At 32.6% G+C, this 25936-nt stretch overlaps 1 protein-coding gene across 1 annotated transcript in view; it reads right to left on the minus strand.

The window, feature by feature from the left end:
* LOC137924658 (protein Wnt-7b-like) overlaps nucleotides 1-25936 on the minus strand; it is a 121997-nt gene that overhangs the window by 5083 nt on the left and 90978 nt on the right. The window contains exons 3-6 of the mRNA XM_068768079.1: nucleotides 20951-21082; nucleotides 19906-20003; nucleotides 3412-3523; nucleotides 2409-2574 (exon numbers count right to left, since the gene is read on the minus strand). Of these exons, the coding sequence (XP_068624180.1) occupies nucleotides 2409-2574; nucleotides 3412-3523; nucleotides 19906-20003; nucleotides 20951-21082 (508 nt within the window). The remainder of the gene's footprint in view (nucleotides 1-2408; nucleotides 2575-3411; nucleotides 3524-19905; nucleotides 20004-20950; nucleotides 21083-25936) is intronic.

A 25936-nucleotide genomic window follows, 5' to 3' on the forward strand; every position in this document is an offset into this window, starting at 1 on the left:
TTTTAAAATTTCTTAATATGTTGTATTAATTGAAAAAATCTAACATTATTATCATTTCAGTCGTAGGACGTTCACTACTATGGAGGTATGGATATGGTATGGATGGAGGTTTCCACCAGAAATCTCCAATAGGACCAGTAGGAACTGGCCTGCATTCAACCTTTTCCGACGAGCTTGACAGTGATGTGGTGAAGTTTAACAGGTTCGTTAGAGACAACACCTAACGAGCTGGAGCACAAAAATTAAAACGCTTAGATGAAAGATAGTTTTTTTTTAAAGTCGTCCGTCTATAACTTCAGACACATCAACGCCGTAATAAAATATTTGTCATGCGAATGAAATAATTTTTACATATAACTTTCACCACTCATTTCTAAATATTAAACATTGATTGAAAATTGGTATAAGATAGTATTTAATTCCATATTCCACCACAGCACTAAAGATTTAATACGAATTCACAAACAATAACACATATGTCACTTGACGCCGTTCGCCATTTTTTATATTTCATAATATTTTTCGGCGTGAGACGCGGTTTTGACAATCGCATACAAATAATACGCTGCGCGTCCTTATATTTTGCGCATGCGTAGACCGATGGATTGACAGATAACACATATTGCTTGTAAACTTTCGTTAAATTTAAACATAAACAAATGATATTTTATCAAGTGAGTTATTTTTTAAGAGTCTTGAAGGACCTTTCTATTTTAACAAAAAAAGTTGTAGTAACTAGCCAATGTCAGACACCGGACAAGACAGAAATAACGAAAGATTTTGCACTGCAATCAAGCAAAAATATGTACGAACATACGACTGCTTATTTGACTTCATCTGTAATTCTCTTTCAATCTCAAATTAACGTAATGCCATTTCATCTGCAACCTTTACTTATACATGCCGCACGATCAATGTCTGCGATTTTGTTTCAACTGATCTTCATTTTAACCGTTATTCTGTCATTACGTCTGTTTTATTGCTGCCGACGTTTTTAATGATTTAATAGAGTTTTATTTTTAATATTAGTGTATTATACACCATCTGTCTAATAATGTGGCGTACAGACACCACCATAATCGATTTAGATAGAAGATCTGGAGTATATTACACTCAATAATGTTTGCAATAATTGCATTAACAAAAATGAACTTATTAGAAGATTAGGGATTAAATATTCGACTTTTTATTGCCGTACACATTGTGTTTTATATAGTACTAGCTGACCCGGCCACGCGTTGCTGTGAAAATTTAAAAAGTGGAAATAATTGATTTATACGGTATTTCGTTCACTACAAAATAAATTTAATTAATTTTATAGCGTCAACAACACGTGGTAATTATGCTGTTAAAATGTAGCTTATATGACACGTTCGTAGATTTACCATAGCAGCGCCATCTATTGATTACTTACTCAACCCAGTCGAAAGGTATCGACATCTGTTAGAATCATTTGGAGTTAACAGATAATTGTGACTGTCAAATAATAACAGACAATAATTAGCAATAAATTAAAATTGCGACTATAATTTGAGATTTAAACTATCCTATCTCTCAAGTTAGATCGAACTGCACATGGTGTGCGAATTTTATTATAATCGGTTAAGTGGTTTAGAAGTCCATTGAGTATAAACATTGTGACACGAGATTTATATATATTAAGATGTTTGGATGGTTTGGATGTAAAAGCTTTAATGGGGTGAATGTATAGCTCATTTGTTAGCATTATGCTTGAAAGCTGTTACATTTATTATCATCCACCCTGTATAAAGGGATGACTTTCAAATATGTTACATTAATTTACTTTTCTAATGGAATGTAATAGGACAATTACTTATGGCAGAACGAAGTCTGAAGCGACAGGTAGTGAACAATTAAATGAAATATTATATTGTAATTTGAATTTTGAAAATTCTATTTACGTTAAGTTTTATATAGAGTGTACCATACACTAATTGACAGCAAATGAGTCATCCATTTACCCCTTTAAAGCATTACGCCAATAACCAATCACGCTGTATATGACGTTAATATTCAAAAGACGAGTCAAATTGTCTTGCCATTACCGTTTTTGCAAAGACTGTGATAATAATGTCTACAGGTAAATATTACTTCTTGAAGCTGAAAAATTTGATCCACTTTAGCACATAAAAACTGATATTAATTTATATTAGGCTTTATTGTCAAAACATAATTGAGATCGCTTTAATTGTATAAGTGACAAGCCGAAGAACGTTTAATTTTTGACATCTGTTCTATTTTCTCTGCCCATCCTCATCAACCCTTAAAAATCTTGTTATTGGTTTGGATTGGGCGTTTGTCCCAAATGTTTTTCTAGTAATTTTTTATTTTGTATTAAACATTTTACTATCCCTTTTTCACTCTACCCGATAGATAAGGACATATACCTCGCTCACCTTCCTGCCCACTCGGTTGTTGTGCAGGTTCATGAGGCTCCTGGCGTCTGCCTCCAGTTCTCTAGCATCAAGGAACCTTCGCGCGAACCTCATGCCGTAAGCGGCTTCACCACACCCGCCCCATTGGAACTGCTCCGAAGGGCCGGTTATTCGTCTTCTAAGAGTCATAAAGGATACAAAAAATAATTTTAAAATTATTTTTTATTATCAAGCCATTAAATCAATAAAGTTGTCTTTTTTAAGAGTTTTTTTTTTCATCTAATTTTTTCTGCCGTACTCCAACAGGTCTATTACTTTAACATTATAGAATCAGTCAAGTAATTACTAACAAAATTAATGACTACACAATCTGTAGGTTGCCTATCTACAAGATGGTGGTGACTTTTTACCGTTGAAATACGAAAGATACAGGCCGTTGCAAACTGATCCTATTGGAAATCTTAATAAGAGGCTCATATCCAGCTGTGGGCTTTCTATGGCAGAAGTGGTGATGATGTCACCGCATTATTACGAACTCTTTTGTTCCAATAGTGGGGATATTCTGTTAATCATCAACACCATGTCAGTCAATAGGCACTCGCTGAAAGGTATAAGCCTCCTTAAAGGTCGCCACAATCATCTACCTTGGGCTACCCGTATTCAGCGAATTCCAGCGACCTTGACTTTTTTGTCGGTCCACTTTTTGGGGGACCTACTCACGCTTTGTCTACCGGTTACATAAGACCCCTATTTAATATCTAAACGACGAACGATATTCTGTAATGTAAATAAAGACTTATTTAGGCTGTTGGTTATTTATAAGGGAACTAATTCTAAAATATGCAGCCTATAGAAAATAAGTCCGATTGCACACATAAACAAAATACGTGAAAACACACTGATACATGTGCCCGGACGTCCTCGTTCGTAACAAATAAGGAATGTTTATATAGTGTGCGTTAATTTTTTATCTACTTTTATTCGCTAAATAGTTACAAAAAATATAATTAATTACCTGTTAGAGTTGCAATGACAGGCCGGTAAGTCGCCACGAGCGCAGGCTGAACTTAGAGCGTGTGTGACTCCAGCAGATGTTATCGCATATGTGAAGGCAGCTTCTCTTGTCGCTGGAACGTACACAATTCTGTAGTCATAAGCTTCTTATCACCATCATCATTCACCATTTTTGTCGCAGGACGTTTTTAACTGGACAGAAGCTTTTTCCAAAGACTTTTTCAAAAGTACTAGTAGGAAGCGATATGCATCTAGCCGCTTCCTACTTCTTTAACAAGGATGTTTGTCCTCCTTGTGGGACGTCTTGCGTTACGCTTGCTCGGTAGTTGTGAAAAAACCTGTAAATTCTTAATGTACTAATACCACTGGTACAAAGCGGGTTTCTATTGAGTTTACGTGAAAACAATAACGGAACATAACCAATAAAACCCAGGGGTTTGGCAAGTTTAAGTGGCAGGAGCAGGCTAAATAGCGCGCAGAACAGGTTAAGGTTCTGGAGTGGCGACTACAGGGAGAGAGCTTGCGATCCATGCAATATTCCCGGAATGGTAAGTTTTTGTCAAAAAAGACGATTCGTAAACAGTATGAATAATATTGTAATGAATTAGCTATACTATTTGTACCTAGCTGGTTTAGATGACATTAAAAAGGTTAAATTTAAAAATAGAACACAAGTTACTAATAGTTTGCCCGGAGTTAATTTTATGTTTTACGTTGTGTCAAAATGAGTAAATTGAATAAAGAAATTCTATGCTTTTTAAACTTTTAGATCAAAATAGAAAAAAACATAACAAAAGCTGCGTAAAAATTTGTGACGTTTACGGACCTTATGTAGTGCCAGAAAATGTAGCAAAATGTTGGTTAAAGCATTTTCAAAGGAAAACATATAAGCTAGTTATAGAGTAGTTGAAGAATTAAAAGTTGACCATAAAACAGTTTTGAATCATTTGAAAAAACATATTTGGGTTTCATACGAGTTCACAAAATAAAACCCAATGAACCGTGTACTCGGTTGTGATTCTTCGTTGAAACAAAATGAAACTGATCTGTTTATTAAAAGAATAATAGCTGTGATGAAAAGCGGATTATGTATGACTATATTGAGCGAAAAAAGTCGGGGTCGGAGATCGATTAGGCTGCAAGTAAAGTGATGTGTATAAGATGAGATAGGAATAGCATTGTTACTGCCAAACATTAACATCGATTTGGATATCCACTGCCAACAATTGATGAAATTAAACCAAGGAGTTGGGATGAAACGACTTGAATTAACCAGTAGAAGGGAAACTGTGGTCTTTTATTATGATATCTTTAGTAACTAGCAAAAGTAAACAGAGTTTGGTTAGGAGGTGATAATGTACCAGCCATTTAGCCCTGACCTTGCAATGTCAGATTCCTACTTGTTTCAGTTTTTGATGAATTTTTAGGCAGTATCAGGTTAATGTATAATTATTAAAATTTTCAAAAGAAATTTTACAGCGCCATCATCGCCTTACCTTTAAGATGGCAAAAGCTTATCGATTAAAATGGCATCTACATATAACAATTATATTTAGTAAAAAAGTAACTTAATTAATTTACTGCTAAATAAACATGTTTTTTTAAGTTATTACTATAAATTTTTTACATAATTAACTAGGAAAAAATAAGATTCGAAAAATTTTAAATTCAATTTTTCATCTAACCTATTGTATGCTAAAAGTCTTTAAAGACTGTTTGTTAAGAGAAGTCTTTTTAATAAAAAAAATATAATTTTGAACATTACGACTTAATTTTTTTATTAAATGAAAATTATTAGAATTTAAATAAGTTTTTTCGTCCAATCGATTTAGATGCAAAAATGAGTTATATTAAAATTATATATAATCTGTGTATTTGACGACATTATCCAATAAACGAGAGAAAACTAAGATGCTAGATTACAGGAAGCGATTTAATTTTGTAATGCGAGTGTTGCTCAAGTATATTACAGACTTTAATGATTGACATCGCATCTCGATAATTTGCAAATAATTAGATGGCTGCGTGTTGACGGAACAAGTTCCCACATAAATAACCTGCAACAGCTTAAATAGCTCTTAATTTACAACATCGCGGACTTGTATTGAAATATCATCTTAGACGTTAGATGTTAAGCTGTGGTTGTATGTGCCAGGTATTAAATAAATTATGGGCGCATTCGTTCAAAGGAACTTTTAATAATTTTTTGTAAACAATATTGTATAGTTTAAATTACAACAATTCTCTATAACACGGTAGATTAGTCCCTCGTTATAAGAAAATGTATTGATCGTACAATCGCGTATTTTCTCGTAGATTTATTTTTTATTCGTACCATTATCACCATAGGATCATTAAAGTGATAAAGTATAGGTCACGAGAAAATTGCTAGACGAGTCCAATTTGATCGTAACTAAAATCAAATTGATAGAACTTTAAAATGGGTTTAAATATAATATTAATAAAAAAATATGTTATAAACCAACTATGTTCATTAAAAAAAAAAACAAAGATTTTGGAGTGCAATAAAATAATATAACGCATTATAAATCTCATATTATAAAGGGAATAAATTGTAATCGATTTACATGAATTTATAATAAAGCTCCACGACATATCTCACGTCTTCATTTTTTAAAGTTTCATATCTAAAATTACAAGTATATTGTTAAATAAATCTTAGTATAGCATTTAATAGTTTTTAGTTGATCGAAATGTAAGGAACTTGGTTAGTTGATTCATTTACATAGTTGATATTATAATATGTGCATCAAACATTGATAAATTTCATTTAAAAAGACCAGCAGGCGGGTTTTTGGTTGTCTCTTCTTAGAAGATTAATTTAAGAAATTTATAAAACAAAAAAAATTAAAATATCGTATTGCAGTGTGAAGGCTTTTCAGCTATAAAAGAGTTTGGGATTAATTTCCTCTAACTACTTTTAGGGATTTTTTATAATTTTTTAACATATTTATTTAATTTTATAAAAAATCCTGTGTGAGTTTGCTGTGGGATGTTCTCAAATCAGGCAGCGACGAAACCTTCCTAGCTTTAAGTTGAAGGATGCCTTATAGGGAAGCGGAATCTGACTCTAGTTTCCATCAAATTGAGCTTTCTGGAATTTTTCTCTTTATGTCCACAAAAGTGGTCACTTTAAATGGACCAATGTCGATAAACCAAACGAAGTTTATACGCTTAGTATATTTTACAATGCTAGTATAATGAGAACGCATCAAAGAATTTATTTGCGCCAGTATTTAACATTTATGGTGAACAAAACTGAGATTTATTTATTTAAAAATGTTGTTACATCTAATCACATACTTTTATCATAATTTAGATAAATTATAATGAATTTTACCAGGATCTTCGCCAAAATAAATATAAAAAACTATTGATACGTGATAAAACTGCAACTAATATACTTTTTAAAAAGTTAATAAGTCACTTGTACAATTTTTAGTTTTTAATTTGTGACAGATAACACGACATAATTTTTCTTAATGGCCACTGATAAAATTTATTGGATGTATTTTTCTTTCGGTGTTACTAACACCGAAAAAAAATCTAAATTCATAAGCATAATGTGCGTGAGGTTTTATATCGTCATGGGACATTTATCACGCGACACAAGAGCCGGGACAGTTTAATAAGTCAATTAGAACACAGACCGATGTAATATTCGAGTTGATGACTTATGCATTATGTTAATTTTATTATTAAGTTGTAATACGCGTGGGTTATCTCGTGAGGTTCGGTGATTGCCTTTGATTTATTTAATTGGTGTTAAGGACTAACTGTTTTATAGTAAATAGTTCTCTTGTTGGCCTTGTAACGTTTTTCCTTTGTTCGGTTATCTTATATCTACACTTATCTATTAGACTCTTCATTAAATAACTTTGTCAAAAATAAGTTATTTGCTAAAAGTTAGGTGTTATATAGTCGAGGAATATTTGAATACCAAAGATTCTTGAGCTGTGGTAGTCCATCGGTAGAGGACTAAGACTTGCGATTGCAGGTCCGGTTCGATTCCCGGGATACAATGTTATGTAAATCACACTTTGTGTAGTTACTTTATACGATTGCTACCACTCACAAACAAGTTTTTAGAGGATGGGCAGCAGCGTCCCCTTCGTACCATAGTACCACACTGGAACATGAAACGGCGTACCAAGAGTAGCGATTATGGTATATCCCCTCAGGACATTCTTTGAAGGAGGCCTGTGCCAATAGAAGCAGAAGAAAGATTCTTGGAAAAAATTAGCTTCCCTGCCTCCTTACTTATAATTACATCTTGTAGTGAAAATAATATAATGTTCTTGGCTTTTTGTGCCAAGTGTCAAGTTTTTTTGCCGCTTGAAAAAGCCTGTAAGCTAGGTGTACTTGAAAAACAATTTTGAAGTTTCTTTTGTCGCTTCTTTCAGTGCTCTTGTTTTCCGAAATGATAATAATGTTACCCAGGTAAAAGAAACCGAAACACTACGTCTGACGAAGCTGTAAGAGCTTCACTACTATAACAGCGTCATCTGCAGATGACACGAGAGACAGAAATCACACGAGAAAAGAAACCGACCACGTGGAGGTTCAGCTTTTCCGGTAGCTGTTGATTAGGAATGCTAAACTCGTAATGAGCGACAGCCTAAGCTGACGATTTAAGAGGTTGGCGGTTTTCCAAACCGGTATAGTCACATTCGATGTAATGGTCCGTGCCCAGAATCGGTTTCTGACTAAGGATCCGTAGCCACAGTTCCTAATATATAATATTTCACCTGAAATATTTCACATTGTTTTACAATTTATAAGCAATTTTTAATTCAAAATGTAAGAATAACACTATTCAATCTGTGGCCTCCCGAGATAATTGTACCTTAAAAAAATACAACCACATTTTTATGGAAAAAAAAATTAAAACGTCATAACATCCAGAAACATTTAGTTAGGTCTATCCGAAAACTAATGCATCGATAAAAAAATATTTAATCTGTTATTTGAATTGAGAACGCGGGCCACGGACATCAATCTGTCATTGAATTAAGTCGTTGATTGAACTAATTACGTTCGTAATGATCGATAGTGTCAAACATCTAATGGATAGGCGCAAAAAGTTTTGCTTGTTTGTACATGTTTATTTTTTAATAAATAGTTTTTTTCCGCCTAAGAACAGAGTTACTTTTAAAAATTAATAATCTTTTTATGACTCAGATTATGTACGAATTTTACATTAACAAAAGTTGTGTTTTAATAATTAACAAGCATACATAAATAAATAAAAAAAATATTTAAATTTAATACTGTGTGATCTGTTATACCTGTAAAGCTTTAAAACTTTTTGCTGACCAATGAAAATGATAAAAAACTAACCGCTTTAAAGATTTTGCATCTATAACAATGACCCTTTATTATTATTCTTTTTGTAATAATAGTGTGAAATTCTTCTAAAATTTATAAATAATATGTAAATATTATATTTGTAAGAATTATATTATTAATACTTAATAATGATATGAAACCACTTTCAATATTATGGGTAAATAATCAAATAACAAAAAAAAATTGACCATTTTGTGTTCCATTATTTGGGACATCTTCAGGGCTCATAATAAAATATCCAAGAGTAATATTAAATTTAAAAATACTGCAAACAGTATAAAGATATTAATTATTAACAAGTATATCAAAACTTTTACTCTTTACACAATAAAACTCAACAGGTTTTAAATAAATAAGAGAACAACAAAATATCGCTGTCAACTTTTCTAAAACAAATAAAACTACTGGCCTTATATCACGCCCACATTGCGGTCGTGATTTATAAGGGGGGACTAATTGACTTGTTTGTTCAGGGATGCTAAACATTTATTTGTTAATGTTTATATTAATATTGCTTATATTTTTAATATAGCAGTGAAGCTTAAAATCACTTTACAAAGTTGTCGAATATTCTGGAATTTTCTCTAATTCGTTTTTGGCGTTTCGTATCATCTAATTACCATTATATAGAAATGCAATATTCATAACATGTCTGACGTTGGCCAGTGTTATTGAGTTGCGGAAAACTTTGTGTTTAAAAACCTCGGTACGGCTATTTTAAAAGATAAGAATAAGCTTGTTATATTTCACTACGCTTTATTAAATCATTAAATCTTGTATAGGCTATTGTGAACCGTTTTATTTAACCATCATCTAAAAAAAACTATTACAAGGTAAGAAAAGAACTAATATATAGTCACTTCCGTTATGTAGCAGTAGTGCGGCAAACAATGCGAAACACCGAGTAAGTTTGAGTTTTCCACTAATCGGTGTAACATTACTCCTGAGGATGCCCCGTGGAGGGGTGAAATACATGTTGAGTGATTTAACGGTGGTAGTTGTGTAATTCGCATTGTTTGCCGCAAGCGCATTTATCAGCAGGCTGGCGGGCGGTGCACTTTACTGCACGACTACTGCTACATAGCGGCAGTAGCTATATATCAGTCCTTTTTTTACTTAGGGTGGACTCCCGTAAAGTAATGCCTGATTCTATTACATAACTAATGCAAAGTAAAGTATTTTTGAAATAAATTGCTCTAACTGATGCATTAGGGATATAAAAATATTTCGTCTGAGTTTATTTTTGACTCTTATATGATATGATCGCTTTTGGAACACTCGTAGCTTTATATTGAAATATGCTATTAAAGAAGAGCTCAATCTAATTCAATCTTCTATCATACTGGATTCTTCTATTCCATCCTTCTAATCTTCAATGCAAGTAAAAGATCCAAGTGTATTTTAATATGAATATATAGATCTAATTTTTGAAGCCCGGTTATAATATTGCGTACGATTTTGTATTCTAAAATCTAGTACAGCAGGCTGAATTTAATATTTTGCATGTTTATTAACTTTCCAGGACAAATAAAAGAATCTACCATTAGATGAAGGTTTTCCTCTTCTTTTCAATTCATAATCTACAATGGCCGTAAAAAGAAGAAGTAAAAACAAACCCACAATATATATATATACCTGACTTTACTTAGTTTTCAATTAAAATTTAAATGTATATAATAAATAAATTTTATATAGTTAATCTAAATTCGGGAAACATAGTTTGGTGACTCATTTACGTGATTGATATTATATATGTATATATCACACATTATTAAATTTAGTTTCAATGGAGTCGTTGTTGAGTTTCTGTCCGACTGTTCATAGTAGATCAGCGTTTTCCCGATGGTGGGTTACTAGATATATTCTTGAAATAATTGACTATTTAAAAGTTCATATGAATAAAGATAATTTGAATTTCGATTTTTTTAATAAACAATAAACAACAATGTCAAGTGTTGAAATATCACTTGCCATTTATAAAGGCGTGGTCCGTCGTGTTTCATCTTGCATAAACCATCCACTTGTTTTTATTTATAGTATGGTGGTTACATGATAAATAATATTGTTCTATAAAGGCTATGCGACCCGCCCGTTTGTGGTCTATGCTACATTCGATATTTCCATCCCTCGAGCCCAACTATTTTGATATCATAGTGGGTACATTCACAACGTACTAATTACGTAGTACGTACTAATTCCTAGTACGTAGTACGTTCACATAAAGCACTAATCAGTTTACTAACCATCGCGGCGATCTTAGATTTATATCTGAATAAAGCTTACGTGATAATACTTATAATATATAGACTTGACAGGCCTAATAATATGACAGCTACCTACTCTCTATACAAAGACTGTAGTTAAACAAAAGCTAATCGTAATATCATTACGAGTAAACTAGATAACCAACAAAAATATTTTTTTGCGTGGCATTTGCAGATTGCGTGTGTTCCAGGTGACAGAGGAGACTTAGCCAAAAATCTCTTTTAAGCTAGTGTGTGTAGATTGTGAGCTAGGTGGATTCACAACATAGTTATGGTCGTCATTGTGACGATTTTTGGGGGAGGTCTGTTTTGCAGTGGGCGTCCATTGGCTGAGAAAAAGAAGATCTAGGAAGCCTTAATTCGAGTAGCTATGTACTATAGTTTCTCCGGATTGGAAAGCAGCCGAGGTCTTAGATCGTTCACGTGGATACTCCATGAGGTGACTAAGCTCAGGAGCCCTTCGAGGATCTCGATTTGAGCTGTGATTCCGTAAAGACGCTCGTGAGTACTGAACCTTGGTCCTGGTCCGTTTAAATTTATGGAGCATTGATTTAGTTGAACTTTAGTACTCTTTCTTATCTGGTACATAAGGTTATAAAAAGAAATAAGTTTATGCTTGTTATACCTTTTTCAGGGTATCATAAAGTTACTAACGCTTTTATAGGCAACTTTATACTGTGTTACAATACATTCTGTGTTTTAATTATGTAGTAGTAAATATAAAAAGTTCATTTAATTTTTTTTTTAGTGTGAATTTATTTATGTGACAGAAACTTAGTTATAATTTCATTCAATTATCCCTTAAATACTTTTACTCCCATAACCAATCATACTGTATTTGAACAGTAAACTGGACTTAAGTCAGTGAAATGCTCTTTAATATTATATATGTATAGATATATATATATATATATATATATATATATATATATATATATATATGTAAATGTATGTATATATATATATATATATATATATATATATATATATATATATATATATATATATATATATATATATATATATATATATATATATATATATATATATATATATATATATATATACATTTATGAAGCTCTTAGCTATTCACAAACAAAATCGCTATGACTGTCTTATTAAAGTCATTGATATTACTATATAAGTGAATATTTAAAAAAAAATATGAGTATTTTTAACACATACTGTATACAAATACATTTGTTTTCCTTTTGTGTCGTCGGGCCATCATGTTCGTATGTCGATGTTGTTTATTTAATTCACAAACACGCTAATTGAGAGACAGGTTAGAGTGATTCCCGGGGGCGGCCATTTTGTTTTCGTTTCCAAGTCTTATAATGACAGATTGGTTGCTATTCAGGGCTTTCAAACGTGATAAAATTATTTTAATTATTAAAATATTTTAAAAAATATAAAAGATTATCTCTTTTTTAATATGTTTGAATCCGAGACGTGGTCACCCAGAGATCAATGGAGAGGGCTATGCTTAGGAGTTTTGCTGTGAGATAAGAAACGATGCGCGGAAGAACTAAAGTAACTCTCAAAGATTTGCTCGTTTGAAGGCCGAAGGGTTCTTGAACGACAACCATGAGCCTGGGTAAGCTCCTCATTAGGTTCACCGATGCCATAGTTAAGATCGAGAGAAGTCGTTGGATGTGGGCAGTGGAAACCCGGTTACCTTGGCCTTGCAGTGGGTGTCTATCAGCTGAAAGAAGAATGCGTATGTTTGAATTGAAACAGCCAGATTTAGAAATACGCAAGTGACATCGCTAGTAAATGTAAATTTAAAAAAGTGCCCGCCAAAGATTGTTTTTGAAATTAAAAAATGATACCTCTGTTAATTTATTCTCTTCAAGAACACAGTTTTTTTTAAAAAAAAAACGACAACAGAGACATCTTGAGTTAGTTGTTATTACAACTAGTTGGTGTAAATACACCTTGTGTATATTGCTGTATTATTTTTTATTTAAAAGTGCTTATATCAATATCTAGCTTTATTTTTCGCTCTTCGATTCCACCGAACCATAGAAAAAGTCATTGTGTACACGGAAGAGCTTGCATCTAAATTTGTTTGACATCATTGTTCACAATGAGAAAGTTTCTCTGGTGGTTTAAACTATTTCAAAGTTAAAAGGATACGAACAAGGATGCTATTCATCTTTAAACAGCCAATGTATTTATAGTCAAGATCAAGTCGCTTGATGTGGTCAACACGAGACTGGTCAATGTGATGATCTTTGCAGAAGGCCCATGCCTTGCAGTGGGCGTTTTCAGCTGACATCAACGCATGAATGAACCATTGCATTGGTAAGATATTTATGAGTATATTTCTGCCCACTTTAACCGATAAACTCATGTTAATATATTAGCAAAAAGTTTATAATTTGAATTAAATATAAATTGTTTTTTGATTCCGAATACCGGAAATCAAGGCGCATGATAGACATACATCTTTGTAATGGACATTCCTCGCGTGCGAGCGAAACATTTTGCTCCGTTGTTTTAACGAGTATAATAGTTTATCTGTCAAAATATGACGTGGGTGCTATTAAGAGAAGAGTGAATGAGCTTTTACAAGGCTAATGAGTTTTATTAATGAAGGCTTTATCAACAATTAACAAAATAGATTCGTATACATGAGACTGAAAGGTCAAATACGAATAAAATAAGAAGGAAGATGATAAACATAACGTGTTATTGCAATATCGGAAAAAGAAATATTAATCTTTGTCAATTTAGTTCTAGCCGTTTACAGCTGGGAATATATATATAATTTTTTTTATAAATCTCCAATAGAACTGGTAGGATACAGTGTCTCTTTGTGAGTGTACATCCTACGCTGCGCTAGCTCTGTGGTCTCCAGGCTCCAGAACACTAGGGCGGCCATCTGTTTAGCGCGCTTTGGAGACTGTCCGCCGTCAATTCAATATGCCAATACGTTGACCTATCGGTTACTTTTATTTGTACACAGACTTCCTCGTTACTGTTTCGTATAATTTAAAGACCATATTGCACGGAAATATTCGGAAAATACGGAAAAGGTAATATTTGTCGGCAATGTAGAGAGTAAAATAACTAGGGAACTATTATCTACTTGATTGACTGAGGCAGTTTCAAAAGCCTTAAAACTTTCACGAAATAGAACAGTCTGAAGAAAAATAATCGCGGAGACTGACATGTTTGGCCACGATCCCGAGTCACTAGGAACAAATAAAAAGAAGAAGATAATTAAGAAGGTAGCAGTCATCTGTTTTACGGTGACTTGCCCTCTGCTACTTCAATTTGCCAATCCGTATGTAATCACACAGAAGTAATATTTCTCACTTCTAATTTTAGCAAATGTTGCCAACCCTATGTGGTATTAAATTGAATCGAGCTTACTAACCGAAGGTAGCTATTGAGTTTCGAAGAAATGTTTACGTAAATAATAATAGATGAGAATTTATTTATAGTCGTTGAAACTTTATGGCTGAGTAAGGCTAATTTGTATATTTGTCGATAGTTTAAAAGCCGGCGGCACGAAGTTACAGTTTATTTGACGAATGACAGATGTCAGGAGTTTGACGTATGAATTTGTTATCTGTTAACAGCTATTACGAGTGTATATTGCTAGTGAACATTTATTTGTAGTAATATAAAATGAGTTAAAATATTATCTGTAGATCAAAAGGTTTAAATCAATATGAAAGACGCCAACTAAGATTGAAAATTGTGCATTATTACTGACGCATAGTGTAATTGGTCATAGGTATAAAAATTTGAAGGGGTGAATTTTTACTTGATCAGTAAAACGCTTTAAAGCTTTCGCACGTTTTGCCAATCGCCCTGCATAAAGTAAGCATTCTTGAACAAATTAAAGGCCAAAAATTTCAGGTTTTAAACATTTTTGCAGTGACAGATAGTAAACAATAGTTAATTTTATTATGTAGTAATCCGAATTTTGAAAATGCTTATTATTACTATAGTAGCTATGCCCGCGACGTAATACGCGTGGAATTTAACGAAAAAATATTAATTTTTTCGTTTAATTATTTTTCTATAATAAAAGTAGCCTAAGTAACTCCTTATTACACCGTTCCCTACCGATATGAGACCTATAAAAATCGATCCAGCAATTTCTCAGATTAGCCGGTACGCACATACAGATAGACAAAAATTTAAAAAAAAATGTAATTGTGGTATATGTGCCGCAAGTAGTGAAAAGCGCTTATTGTAATATTATCGTCAAACATTTAGTTAGTTTCGGTTCGGAAAAAGATTTCAAGCGATGCATGATAGTAACTAGATCTACAATGAAAAAATATCTAATATAGAAAGATCTTTATATTAACAAAGCAACGAATTCGTATATAACATCATTAGTGTTTTCAGGCGCTGAAGCTTTGATCAGGGGCAGATCATCCCCAATTATTCTAGAAGCACTGTTGGAGTCAATCATGCAACTTTCTTACTCTGCATTAAAGCTTTCCGCTAAAATAAAATAAGCTAAGCTAAAATCTGAATGCTAAACGAGTCAACTCAGGGAACCTTGTGTTTAAACACTATATGGAGTGACCGCCTAAATGATCTAACAGTTCAACGGATTACCAATTCTGTGATAAAGTAGTGTGTAGCGGTCTGACCCAGGGTTCCCAGAAAGATGATCAGGCTAAACGCTTTCCGCGCCTTCCCTCAAATCCGCGCTTTCTGTTCATGTCAATAAGGTACAAGTGGAGCTATATCGATAAGAAACTCTCTGAACTTAGCTTACACTTAGCTATACAATTTATTATCATCAAAATCATCTTCATTCTACGGTTCTATGGCTGAAAGGAGCCACCTTTGGAAATAGATCTCTCCCATAGATTTCAATTCGTCGTAGTCGTTTCATCCCATAGACGTCGCACTGCAAGGCATATGACACTCCCAAAGATGGCTATGGGAGATATATCATAATGGCTTTTGGCAAAGGATGCTATTGTCCATCCTCTAGAAACTAGTTGGTGAGTAGTGGCAATCCTATATAGTTAAAACACAAAGTGCGAATCAAATAAGAATGTATACTGGGAATTGAACACGCGATTGACGATTGCAAGTCGTAGTCCTCTACCGCAGGACTAACACTACTCTCTCTCTCAGTATTCAGAAGGAGCATAAATATTTTATTAATAAAAATAAACATTAACAAAACACAAAGGAGTTTCAGTTATCGAATTAACTCGTGAGCTACGATGACGTTTTAATATTTCACATAAAGGCAAATATCAGTAGATAATGTTGATATAACGTATAGCCTACAAGCCGCAATTACATTGTCTTTATGCAAATAAGTAAACAATAAATTATTGGAAACGTCCCGTAGTTGTTCCGCGCAATATACATGTTAATAAAGGTGAGATTTTACGGTCGCAAATCAACCGTATCACGGCGTATCGATGACTGGCTGATTAATTGTGATTAATATAAATAGCCTATGACAGAAGGGAATACGATAAAATAAAGAAATACAGTATGTTCCATTTTTATATATAGCTGATCGGAATGTATAACTAACATAGTTAAGGTCGCGAAAAGTCATTGGATACGGGAGGTGAAAGATCCATCGTCATGGCGGTACTTTTGAAGCTAATACAAATTTTATATTTCTAAGACTCCATTTTTATTAGACTCTCACTGCTGCTCAAATGGCAGATTCCGCGGGTATGAGGTGGCAGGCCTAGATCAGGCTAAGACCTCTTTTAATTTCTTTCATCGACAGTAGAGTTTTCTATGGGCTATGTGTAATGTTTTATAATAGGATCACTGATATTGTTCAGGAAGTTTTTCAGTTCCCAAAAAATTGTAAAATAAAGTATGTGCTAAAGGTTTATATTGTTTCTGAAGATGTTTACGCTGTTAGCCTGTAGGTTTTTTACAGTTTCGTTAGAGGTGAGTTCACGGAACTGAAGGGTCCGAGAACTAAGAAAACAAATATGGCGTCAATCATAATCCAGTTGCATGATAATGTCTGTGCGACGGTAGTAGACTGTACACGTGCGTGTGTAAACTGTGGAAAATGTAAGTGAGATGGTTGCGAGGACCACTCGGCGATTTACGATGGGATACGGTTCCTACCTAAGGCAAGGCGGAGGTTTGCGGCTCCCCGGGAGACGAATCAAATGCTACAGGTTTACACTGTATATGAATTCAGACTAGATAATTTATCTTAGAAATGATGTGCCTGTTTTTAAGCTAGTTTTTAATTTTTAATTTTAAATATATAATTGTGTTGAGTTTCTTTCAACTGGTAGTAGGCGGTTGACTCATTTTCACATTAATAAGACACACGATCCATCCCATGTTGAGTAAAAAATTTGAAAGTTTTAAACCATGAGAGAAATATCATTGAACAGTCTTTTATTTCTTTTTTATTCTTAAAAATTCAACTATGCTAATTCCTTTTTTCACATTAAAACGTCCTACTCAAGAATCAATTCCCTCTCGGTATTATAAAGTCAGCGAAGAGTTTTATGTTCAAAAAGAATGTTTGAGATTGACTTGTATATTATGTATGTGTAATTTATGTCTAAATAATATTCCTTCATTTAGCTATGTGTTTTAATATCACCTGCCTGCTGTTTATCTTGTGCTTCTATCCCAATTGGGGTTGCCCGCTATTAGTTTTAATTTCAATGTATTAATTTTATTAAAACAATAACAACGTTAGCGATACGCGTAACTATTTGCAACCTCGTATAGCTGAACATGTTTCTGATTCTCGGGGGATTCTCGGAGTACTTATATAGCTGAAAGCTCACGGACAGCCTCTCTTGCATTTGGTGTCCTGTGGTAGACCAGACTGTGGCGCATTGAAACGCGTAAAGAGGTATAAAAGCAGAACGCAAGATCGAATTAGGTTTAACAGTATTAACGGTAGTGGTATCTTTTCTTTAATGGAAGAAGATAGGTGCTGCCACATTTTCTTGCGATACTGCAAAAACTTAGTAAAAGACTTTATAAGAAGAAATAAAACCTGAAATTGTAAATAGTGTTTGGGTAAAAAGTGTAAGGTAACGAAATGTGATTCGATAAAAGTAAAACCAAAAAATTTAATCTTGAATATTTATCTTGTAAAAATAGTATAAAATTTAAGAGTTAATGGGAATTGTGACGAACGAAAGAATGGAATGAATATTATTTAAAAAAACTGATATTAGAAATTTTTTAAACTAAGTCTTTGTCTTAAAGGTGATAGGGGAACGAAAGGCCACAAAAACGAGGTCAAAATAAAAGAAAAAAAAGAAGCCCTTCGAATTGTTGCAAATAATCTTAAAATTATTTAACGCACCTTCATATACCTTGATATATATATATATATATATATATACATATATATATATATACATATATATATATATATATATATATTTAATATATGTATATAAATATTTTAATTGTAATCATGTGTATTGTGGTGGGGTTTCTTGTAATAACTCGAGAAGTGTGAAGAAGCTAATATATCGAAGTAGGGTTTTTTCCTCTGGCGATTAGTACTTATGACAAGATGCTCTCTATTTAGAGCGCCTTAAAAACTGCAGACAATATCTGTTTACTGTGGTCGTGTTAATAGTTTGCGAGGATTGAAGGTGCTTGTGCGATACAGGCGCTTAGCATAAATATCCTTATTTTAATTAAGTACTCGAATTTTTGTTTCACAAAATCCGCATAACACACCATTTGATGTACGCCTATATTATTCTGGGATCTGTCAAATAATGAAATTACTAAAATCTGCCGGGTCTTATTAGTAAAGGTGAATCTGTTTCCGAGACACCCTGTATATAAACGTGTCGACAGATAGTTCGATAATAAATTACTTCGGGCTCACGAGTCGGTGGGCGGTGTCGGTCACGTACTGAAAACAATATCGTACTGAACTTGAACCAATGGCATCTTCGTCAACTATTCAATTATCTTACAATTTACATAACTAATTAAATGTTCTTATAATATTTAAATAAACATTCATTTAAACGATTTCATCATCATTATAAATCTTTTATATTAAGATTCTTTGTACGTAAGTTGTGTGCAATTTTTACGAAAAAAAATTACTAAAATAATTATCGAAATTGATTAAAAATATAATATTAATCTAATTTAGAATAAATTCATAGTTAAAAATAGGAGGATATTCTTTATAGATAAATTACACATACATAATATACGAGTCAAAAGCTCTCGAACATTCTTTTTGAACATGAAACGATTTGCTGGATCTCTAATACACATAGGGACTTTATTTCTAAGTAAGACGTTTTTAATATAAAAACAAGAATGAATAAAGTTTAATTCGTGAAAAGGAAATAATAAATAAGTGCAAAAAAAGATTCAATTAGTTTTAGTTTTTTTTTTTACATTTTTCAGTGTTGTCGCTTTATTTATTTTGGTTAAATTTTAAATAAATAATTAAAACTCGTGATTGATAGATACTGACATTAGTCAGCTGTTAAACGTGGGAAGCTGAAATTGTACTGCCAAAAGCGTAAAGTTACAATAGTCTTTTGATTATATGTTTCTAATTTTTCCGCATTTCTTTCTATAGAATCTTCTATAAAGTATGTGACCATGGGAAATTAGGATATATTGTTATAAATATAGACGAAACAAAAAATTACAAATACATTAAGTATTAGCTCTCTCTCTCTCTTTCTCTTAGTAAAGACACTATTTATTTAACATTTCAAATTTCTTTTGTTCTTGAAAAAGATACTATAAAATAAATACATATACAGTAGTAAAATAAATATACAGCTTTTCATAAATTAATAAAAAAAGTTTATCATAGTCCAGAACAGATTCTTTTTGGGTGTACGAATTATGACATGTAAACACTTGCTTACCCAAAGGCATTACGTGGCCGAAGTCATTACCATCACCAACGCCTGAACAATTCCATCTATAACCACTAAGTTGTTCTCTGCACTCTGCATAGGCCATCCTGCACATATGAAACAATAAAAATAATTAAAGAAAGTGCGAAAATGAATTTTATTTTAAAGATTACTAAAGATACTTTGTTTTCTAATAAGATATGTACCCAGAAGACATAATGTTGTATTATCTTTAATCAATCTCTTTAAAATGTATGCTACTAAGTGTTGTACTTAGTCCTTTAGTTTATTTAATTTAAGTGTTAAAATTATACATATATACTGTTTAACAATTGTTAAAAGCTTATGTCAAAATTAACCTATTACTTTTTTAAATTACTAATACTAATTTGTTACTAGCGTAAGTAAAATTGTTACCTTACTAACTTTCGTTATATGTCAATTAAGTCTAATATAAAATATATTATTAATATATAGCCAGCTGCGTACAATGCGTATTATTATACTACACTACGATTTCCAATCCGTCTACCAAGCTTGGAGATCATGTTTCCCATAGATATCTTTGGGCAGGCCTATCCCTTGCGGTGGGTGTCTATAGGCTGAAACGACTAGTACCAGATTATGTTTCTGTAGCCTTGTAGTTGAAGATTTTAATAAAGAGGACACGTATATTAGCGTAGTCATAAATAAATTAGCTTATTGTAGTCTTGCAGTAGATAAAAATTATAGAGAATGTACGTAGTAATGTGTAGTCATTTATATGTTATGATAGCGTTTGATTACTATATTCTTGTGGTCAAAATAATTAATCAAAATGATATGTATATTAGTGTAGTCGTTTACATGTAAGTATTTGATCAGATTAGTCACGGGAAGTCGCTGGATGTCGGGAGCGCGAGACCGCCCAACGTTGTGATCTTCGGGAGAGGTATATGCCAGTCGATAGACCATCATTGCAAGGATGATTTATCCAATGACTCGATGATGATGTTTAGATTAGATTTTTAAAGCGAATAGTCAAGGAGCCAAAAATAATTAGTGATTTAGTTACCTCAATCCGTCACCGACTGCAGCGATGGCTGCGGGCGAGGAACGACACATGGCTCTCTGCTTGTCTGTTAGTCCTGCGACTCTTGCGCACACTAGATGCGCCCCAAGGGATACTCCGCCCGAGACGCTAGTTCTGCAATAAAAAGTTTTTATTAAAATTTTATTATTATCAACCAATAATTTCACCATGCTATTTATTTATTTACTTTATTGGAGATAGACAGTAACAAAAGGCAGTAAGAAAGTAAAAACTTAGAAGCTTAGAAATATAAAATTAATTACAGTTGTTACCTTATAACTATCTCACTGAGAACATATAATGATTTATAGTCAAACAATGAAAAAACAAATAAAAATAAAAACATTACTAAACAGGAATCAAAGACTATGGTTTATATATTTATATTATGTTTGTTTATATATTTATATTATGGTTTAATTGCATATTTACATTGACTAAGCTCTAGTACTTCATTAGAAATTTTAGTTCGGGACGTTACATAAGATATTTTAACTTGTTCGGTGCTGCTAAGCTATTGTATCACTTATGATAATACTTTATGAAGTGATTTTCAGAATGAGCTTTCGAAAAAGAAGCTGGGGTTGATCTCATTGGATACTCATTTGACATTTCAAATAGTTGGCATCCGAGAGTACCATACCTTAGCGCAACTGGTTATTTTCATTGGATTTTAGGATAATTTATACCGCCAACAATATTACTTCTTTGGAGGGTGCTATCGCTGGGAGAAATGTAGCAGAAAGAACTCCAGTAACACTTTTATCATTAAAAAAAATGCCTGGTACGTTATGGTATTGTGAGTGCGGTCATTCAAGCAAGGCCTATTATTTGTCTGCGGTGAACCGAGTTGACGCCTTTTTAAAATACTAGCCTTAGGTGTGTTGACAAAAATTTTAAACCAAGTTTTTACTTTTAGCAAACGTATTAAAATATATAACGACATACCAAATCGACGAAGGTTATTTTATAATAAGCATAAGTTTAAAACAATTCCAATTAGCTGAGTTATTTAAACAATTGCAGTTTAATTAATTAGCCGGTAATTATTGTTAAAAAAATTAACGTCTAATTACTCTGTTTTTAGTTATTCACGTGGACCTAAAGTATTATGGTTAAATATTTAAGAAATCCTAACGAAGTTTCGTGATAGAGCTCGAGCTCTAAAGTTATAAATAAAAACCTTGAGAAAAAGAAAAGTCTTCATTTGTTATTTTAAGTTTAGAGCATCACGGGTTTTAAAAGGCTTCATAATTATTATTACTTTATTTTCACTACAAGATATATGGTAAGAAGAAGGAAGCGCTGCTCATTTTACTCCAAGAACCTTTCTCCTTCTTTTCAGCCGATAATCGCCCACTGCAAGGCATAGACCTCTCCACTAGATCGTCACGATGTCTGCTCTCCTCGCATCTAGCGACATTTCGCGACGAAAAATTGTTATTGGACGACGGGGGTCATTAAATGTAACACACATTGATATCCACTAGTCAACTCAGTTTTTTTTCGGACACTCCTGGTCTGGTTTTGGACATGGCTCCATATTTTTAATAAGCTTTTTATTTCCTTAGTTAAAATTTATTACATTATTAATTTATAGTTTTTTTATACATATTTTATTATTATCATCTTCATATTTTGTTAGCAATTTTTTTTTATTTTCATTTAATTTCCTCCTGTTTGTACATCCAGTTTGGTAGCTTAAAACTTACTGTAAACTTGACAGCTTATTTTAGAAATATTAATGACACAATATTTGTGTATATTTTAAATAATGTAATCTCAAAAGATTGTTAAATCAAAAGGAATAAATTTCCTGGCAAATGTTGGACAGTATATCTTTATAGATCTCTGTTTGTCGTAATTGCGTGTAAACATTTCGAGACCATAAACTGTATTATTTACTCAAATGAATTATAATTTGGTTTCATTTACATCCTGTCGTCCTGTTTTTCATTTATTTTTATTTGAATACTCATATTTTTTCAGTAGTGTCACTATGTAACGTGCTAATTTTATTTACGATTATCATCGATAATTTATCCTTTTGATACTTGGCCGTATTATCGTAACACAAGAGTAATAATTAAAAATATAAACATTGAGTTTAACAAAACATGTTTTTGCTAAATACTTATTATTTCATTATTATATTTTCAGCCATAGGATATACACAGCGAGGTAAAGGCTTTCCAAAAGATTTCATTCATCAAAAATAGGTAAATCCTGAGTTATGATGGTTTCTTTCATCTACGGATCTCCTTATTCTTGATTCGATCTCGTAGAGAATTTTTCGAACATTAGTGGTTATTTTAAAACTTTATTTCTGTATTAAATTGTTTAAATAGAAAGCAATGATGATAGACGTATATATCAAAATGAACGTGTACGTTAAGGATCTGCGTTAAAATCAGCTATCTCCACCTACACAAGTAATTGAAACTGTTTATTCAATTTACTCTTCTACATCACTGTAGCAATGATTATGTATAGGGTACTAAATCCATCTTCGATTATAGGAATAGTTATAAATAATTTATTTACAAGGATATAACGCCTCGGGCGAATTCAGGGAAAATCCATTCTATTGGATAATGATGTATACAATTTATTGCGCACATAATTAAATTCAATCCGAGACTAACCTCGAAGTGGGTGAATTATTGCTTCAGAAATTGTTTCCCTTTTGTTGTGTTAATTTATTAACAAACTTAACGTCTGCACTCGCGTGATATCTTACTTATGATCTAGTTGGATTAATTTATTGCACGGATAAGGTTATTGTGGTTTCGATGAAATAATTTGTTCAAGTGTTAACCGTGGTGGTCGAGTGTTCTACGACTTTCGCCCAAGTGGTTACTGAAAACGTGAGCATTTTCAAAATTCGAAAGAAGATAGATGTAAAGAAAATAACTAAGAACTGTGGTTTAAGGTATTTATTTATAAACCGGTACATATAAAGAAAATTAATGTATATTTTACACGTGTATAAGTAAAATGTGTAGAAAGAGTATATACGCATTTATATATTATATTAAGTATTTTATATGAATTTTATTTAGTATAACTTATTATCATGTCAACAGATAGATATCTACTGCAGGGCATACGCCAGTCTTCCCGTGACCTATGTCGTTGTTCTATCTAGTGGGGGTTTACCCGCGCCACGTCGACGGGTTTGTTGTTGCCTCCAGAACCTTTCAGCAACAACAACGGTCGTTGCTTGCACGTGCGATGTGCTCCGTTCACTGACATTTTAGACGAGCAATTCTTCGAGCTACGTCAGTGAATTTGGTTCTAATGCGGATCTCTTAATTTCTAATTTGATTTTTAGCTAAAATCCGGGCAATACCCTCTCCGATGCCCTGTGGGTGACTTTGAGCCTTTTAAAAATACCTATCTTAAACGACTAAGTCTCAGACCCATAAGTCATCAATGGCCACACACTTTGGATTACAACCTTCTTCTTCCTTACGTCTTTTCTTCTTATTTATATATTAATGGTATTCTAAACTATCTCGTATTATATACATGTCGACTATTCGTTATTCCGTCTGTCTTCATACAGTTGTTGTCTTTAAGAGATAAGACAAGACGAGTAGTTATATTAATTCTCAAGCTGTATAAACGCTTAAAATGCTCCATACACTATGGTTTTTAGGGTGCTTTTACTAATTTGTTTATTTAGATTACTCGGTGTAGATAAAATCTTGTAGTTATCTATGGAAGGCCTTAACAGTATTTATATAATTTTATTTACATGGTAAGTAATACGAAAAACTCGTCAATTTCTTATGAAATTTTTCACTATCTGTCTCACTATGCTGCAACGTAAAATAGATTATCTGTCAAAGTACTTTCACTTCCTACGACTGTTTGCATTGATGTTTGACAGCAGAAATTAGCACCGCAGCCGTACCGAACTAGATAAGTTTGCTAAAGATAATCCTTCCTTTAGTCAAGTGATTCTAGTCAATTTTTAGTTATCATTTAATAATAATTATTATTAATATTTGTACGAATTAGCAGTCTCGAAAGACTGTATTGCAGAAGTTATTTATTTGCTGTATTATAGAAAAATTAAATTTATAAAGCATTTGATGAGTGTTCACTTTATTTATTGATTAAATGACAAATAATTTAATTGATTTTGTGATTTACAAATCCTGACTGATGCAGCTGTTTATTGACAACATAAATTTGCACCGCGTCAACTGTTAAACGAGCAAAGGTCCAATATTCATTGTATTTTTAAAATTTTTTTTTTTTAAGATTCTTCGCATTTTTGTTTTTTAAAAACACAACATACACATTCAACCTTCTTAGAGTTGTTAATTTATATCTTTACCTTAGGCAAACAGTCAAACTAGTTAAGTCTAACTTTGAGAAAGGAGTCAACCGAATAATACTCCTCTATTGGGGATTGTTCGGCAAACTATGAATAATCTTCTCGTCGAATATACTCAATACCTTTTAAGAAAGGTCCACGACCAATTTGTGATAACACAGTAGACTTATACTTCTAATAACCTCGTAGCACAACAACAGTGAACGTCATGTTTTTAGTCCGCTTGAAAGGTTGCGATAAATATAATCCACAGATCATCACATCGTCGGCTACCATGCCAACCATAAAATTGTCCACAGACAAAAAAAAACAACAATTCGCCATGGTTAGCGAACACAATACGCATTGTGCATCTGATTCACAACGGATCTGTTATGCCGAAGTTCCGTTGTCCAATAAAATGACACGAAAACAATGGTGTTTCCGCTATATTTCAACATTGGACGAGTGACCTATGTGACGAAATTACATTGATCGTAATGAAGTGAGAATTAATACATCTACACTTTAAAATTTTGGATATTATAATCCGAACTGACATTTAAATATGCTGTCAATTCATTTCATGTTAAATCGTTACCTAAATTTAAAGCTTACAAAATTTTCACTAATATAAGTAA

Source organism: Battus philenor, unplaced genomic scaffold (assembly GCF_028537555.1).
Source record: "Battus philenor isolate CCGP_79_NKW_IND1 unplaced genomic scaffold, ilBatPhil1.0.hap1 SCAF_24, whole genome shotgun sequence".
Lineage (NCBI taxonomy): Eukaryota > Metazoa > Arthropoda > Insecta > Lepidoptera > Papilionidae > Battus > Battus philenor.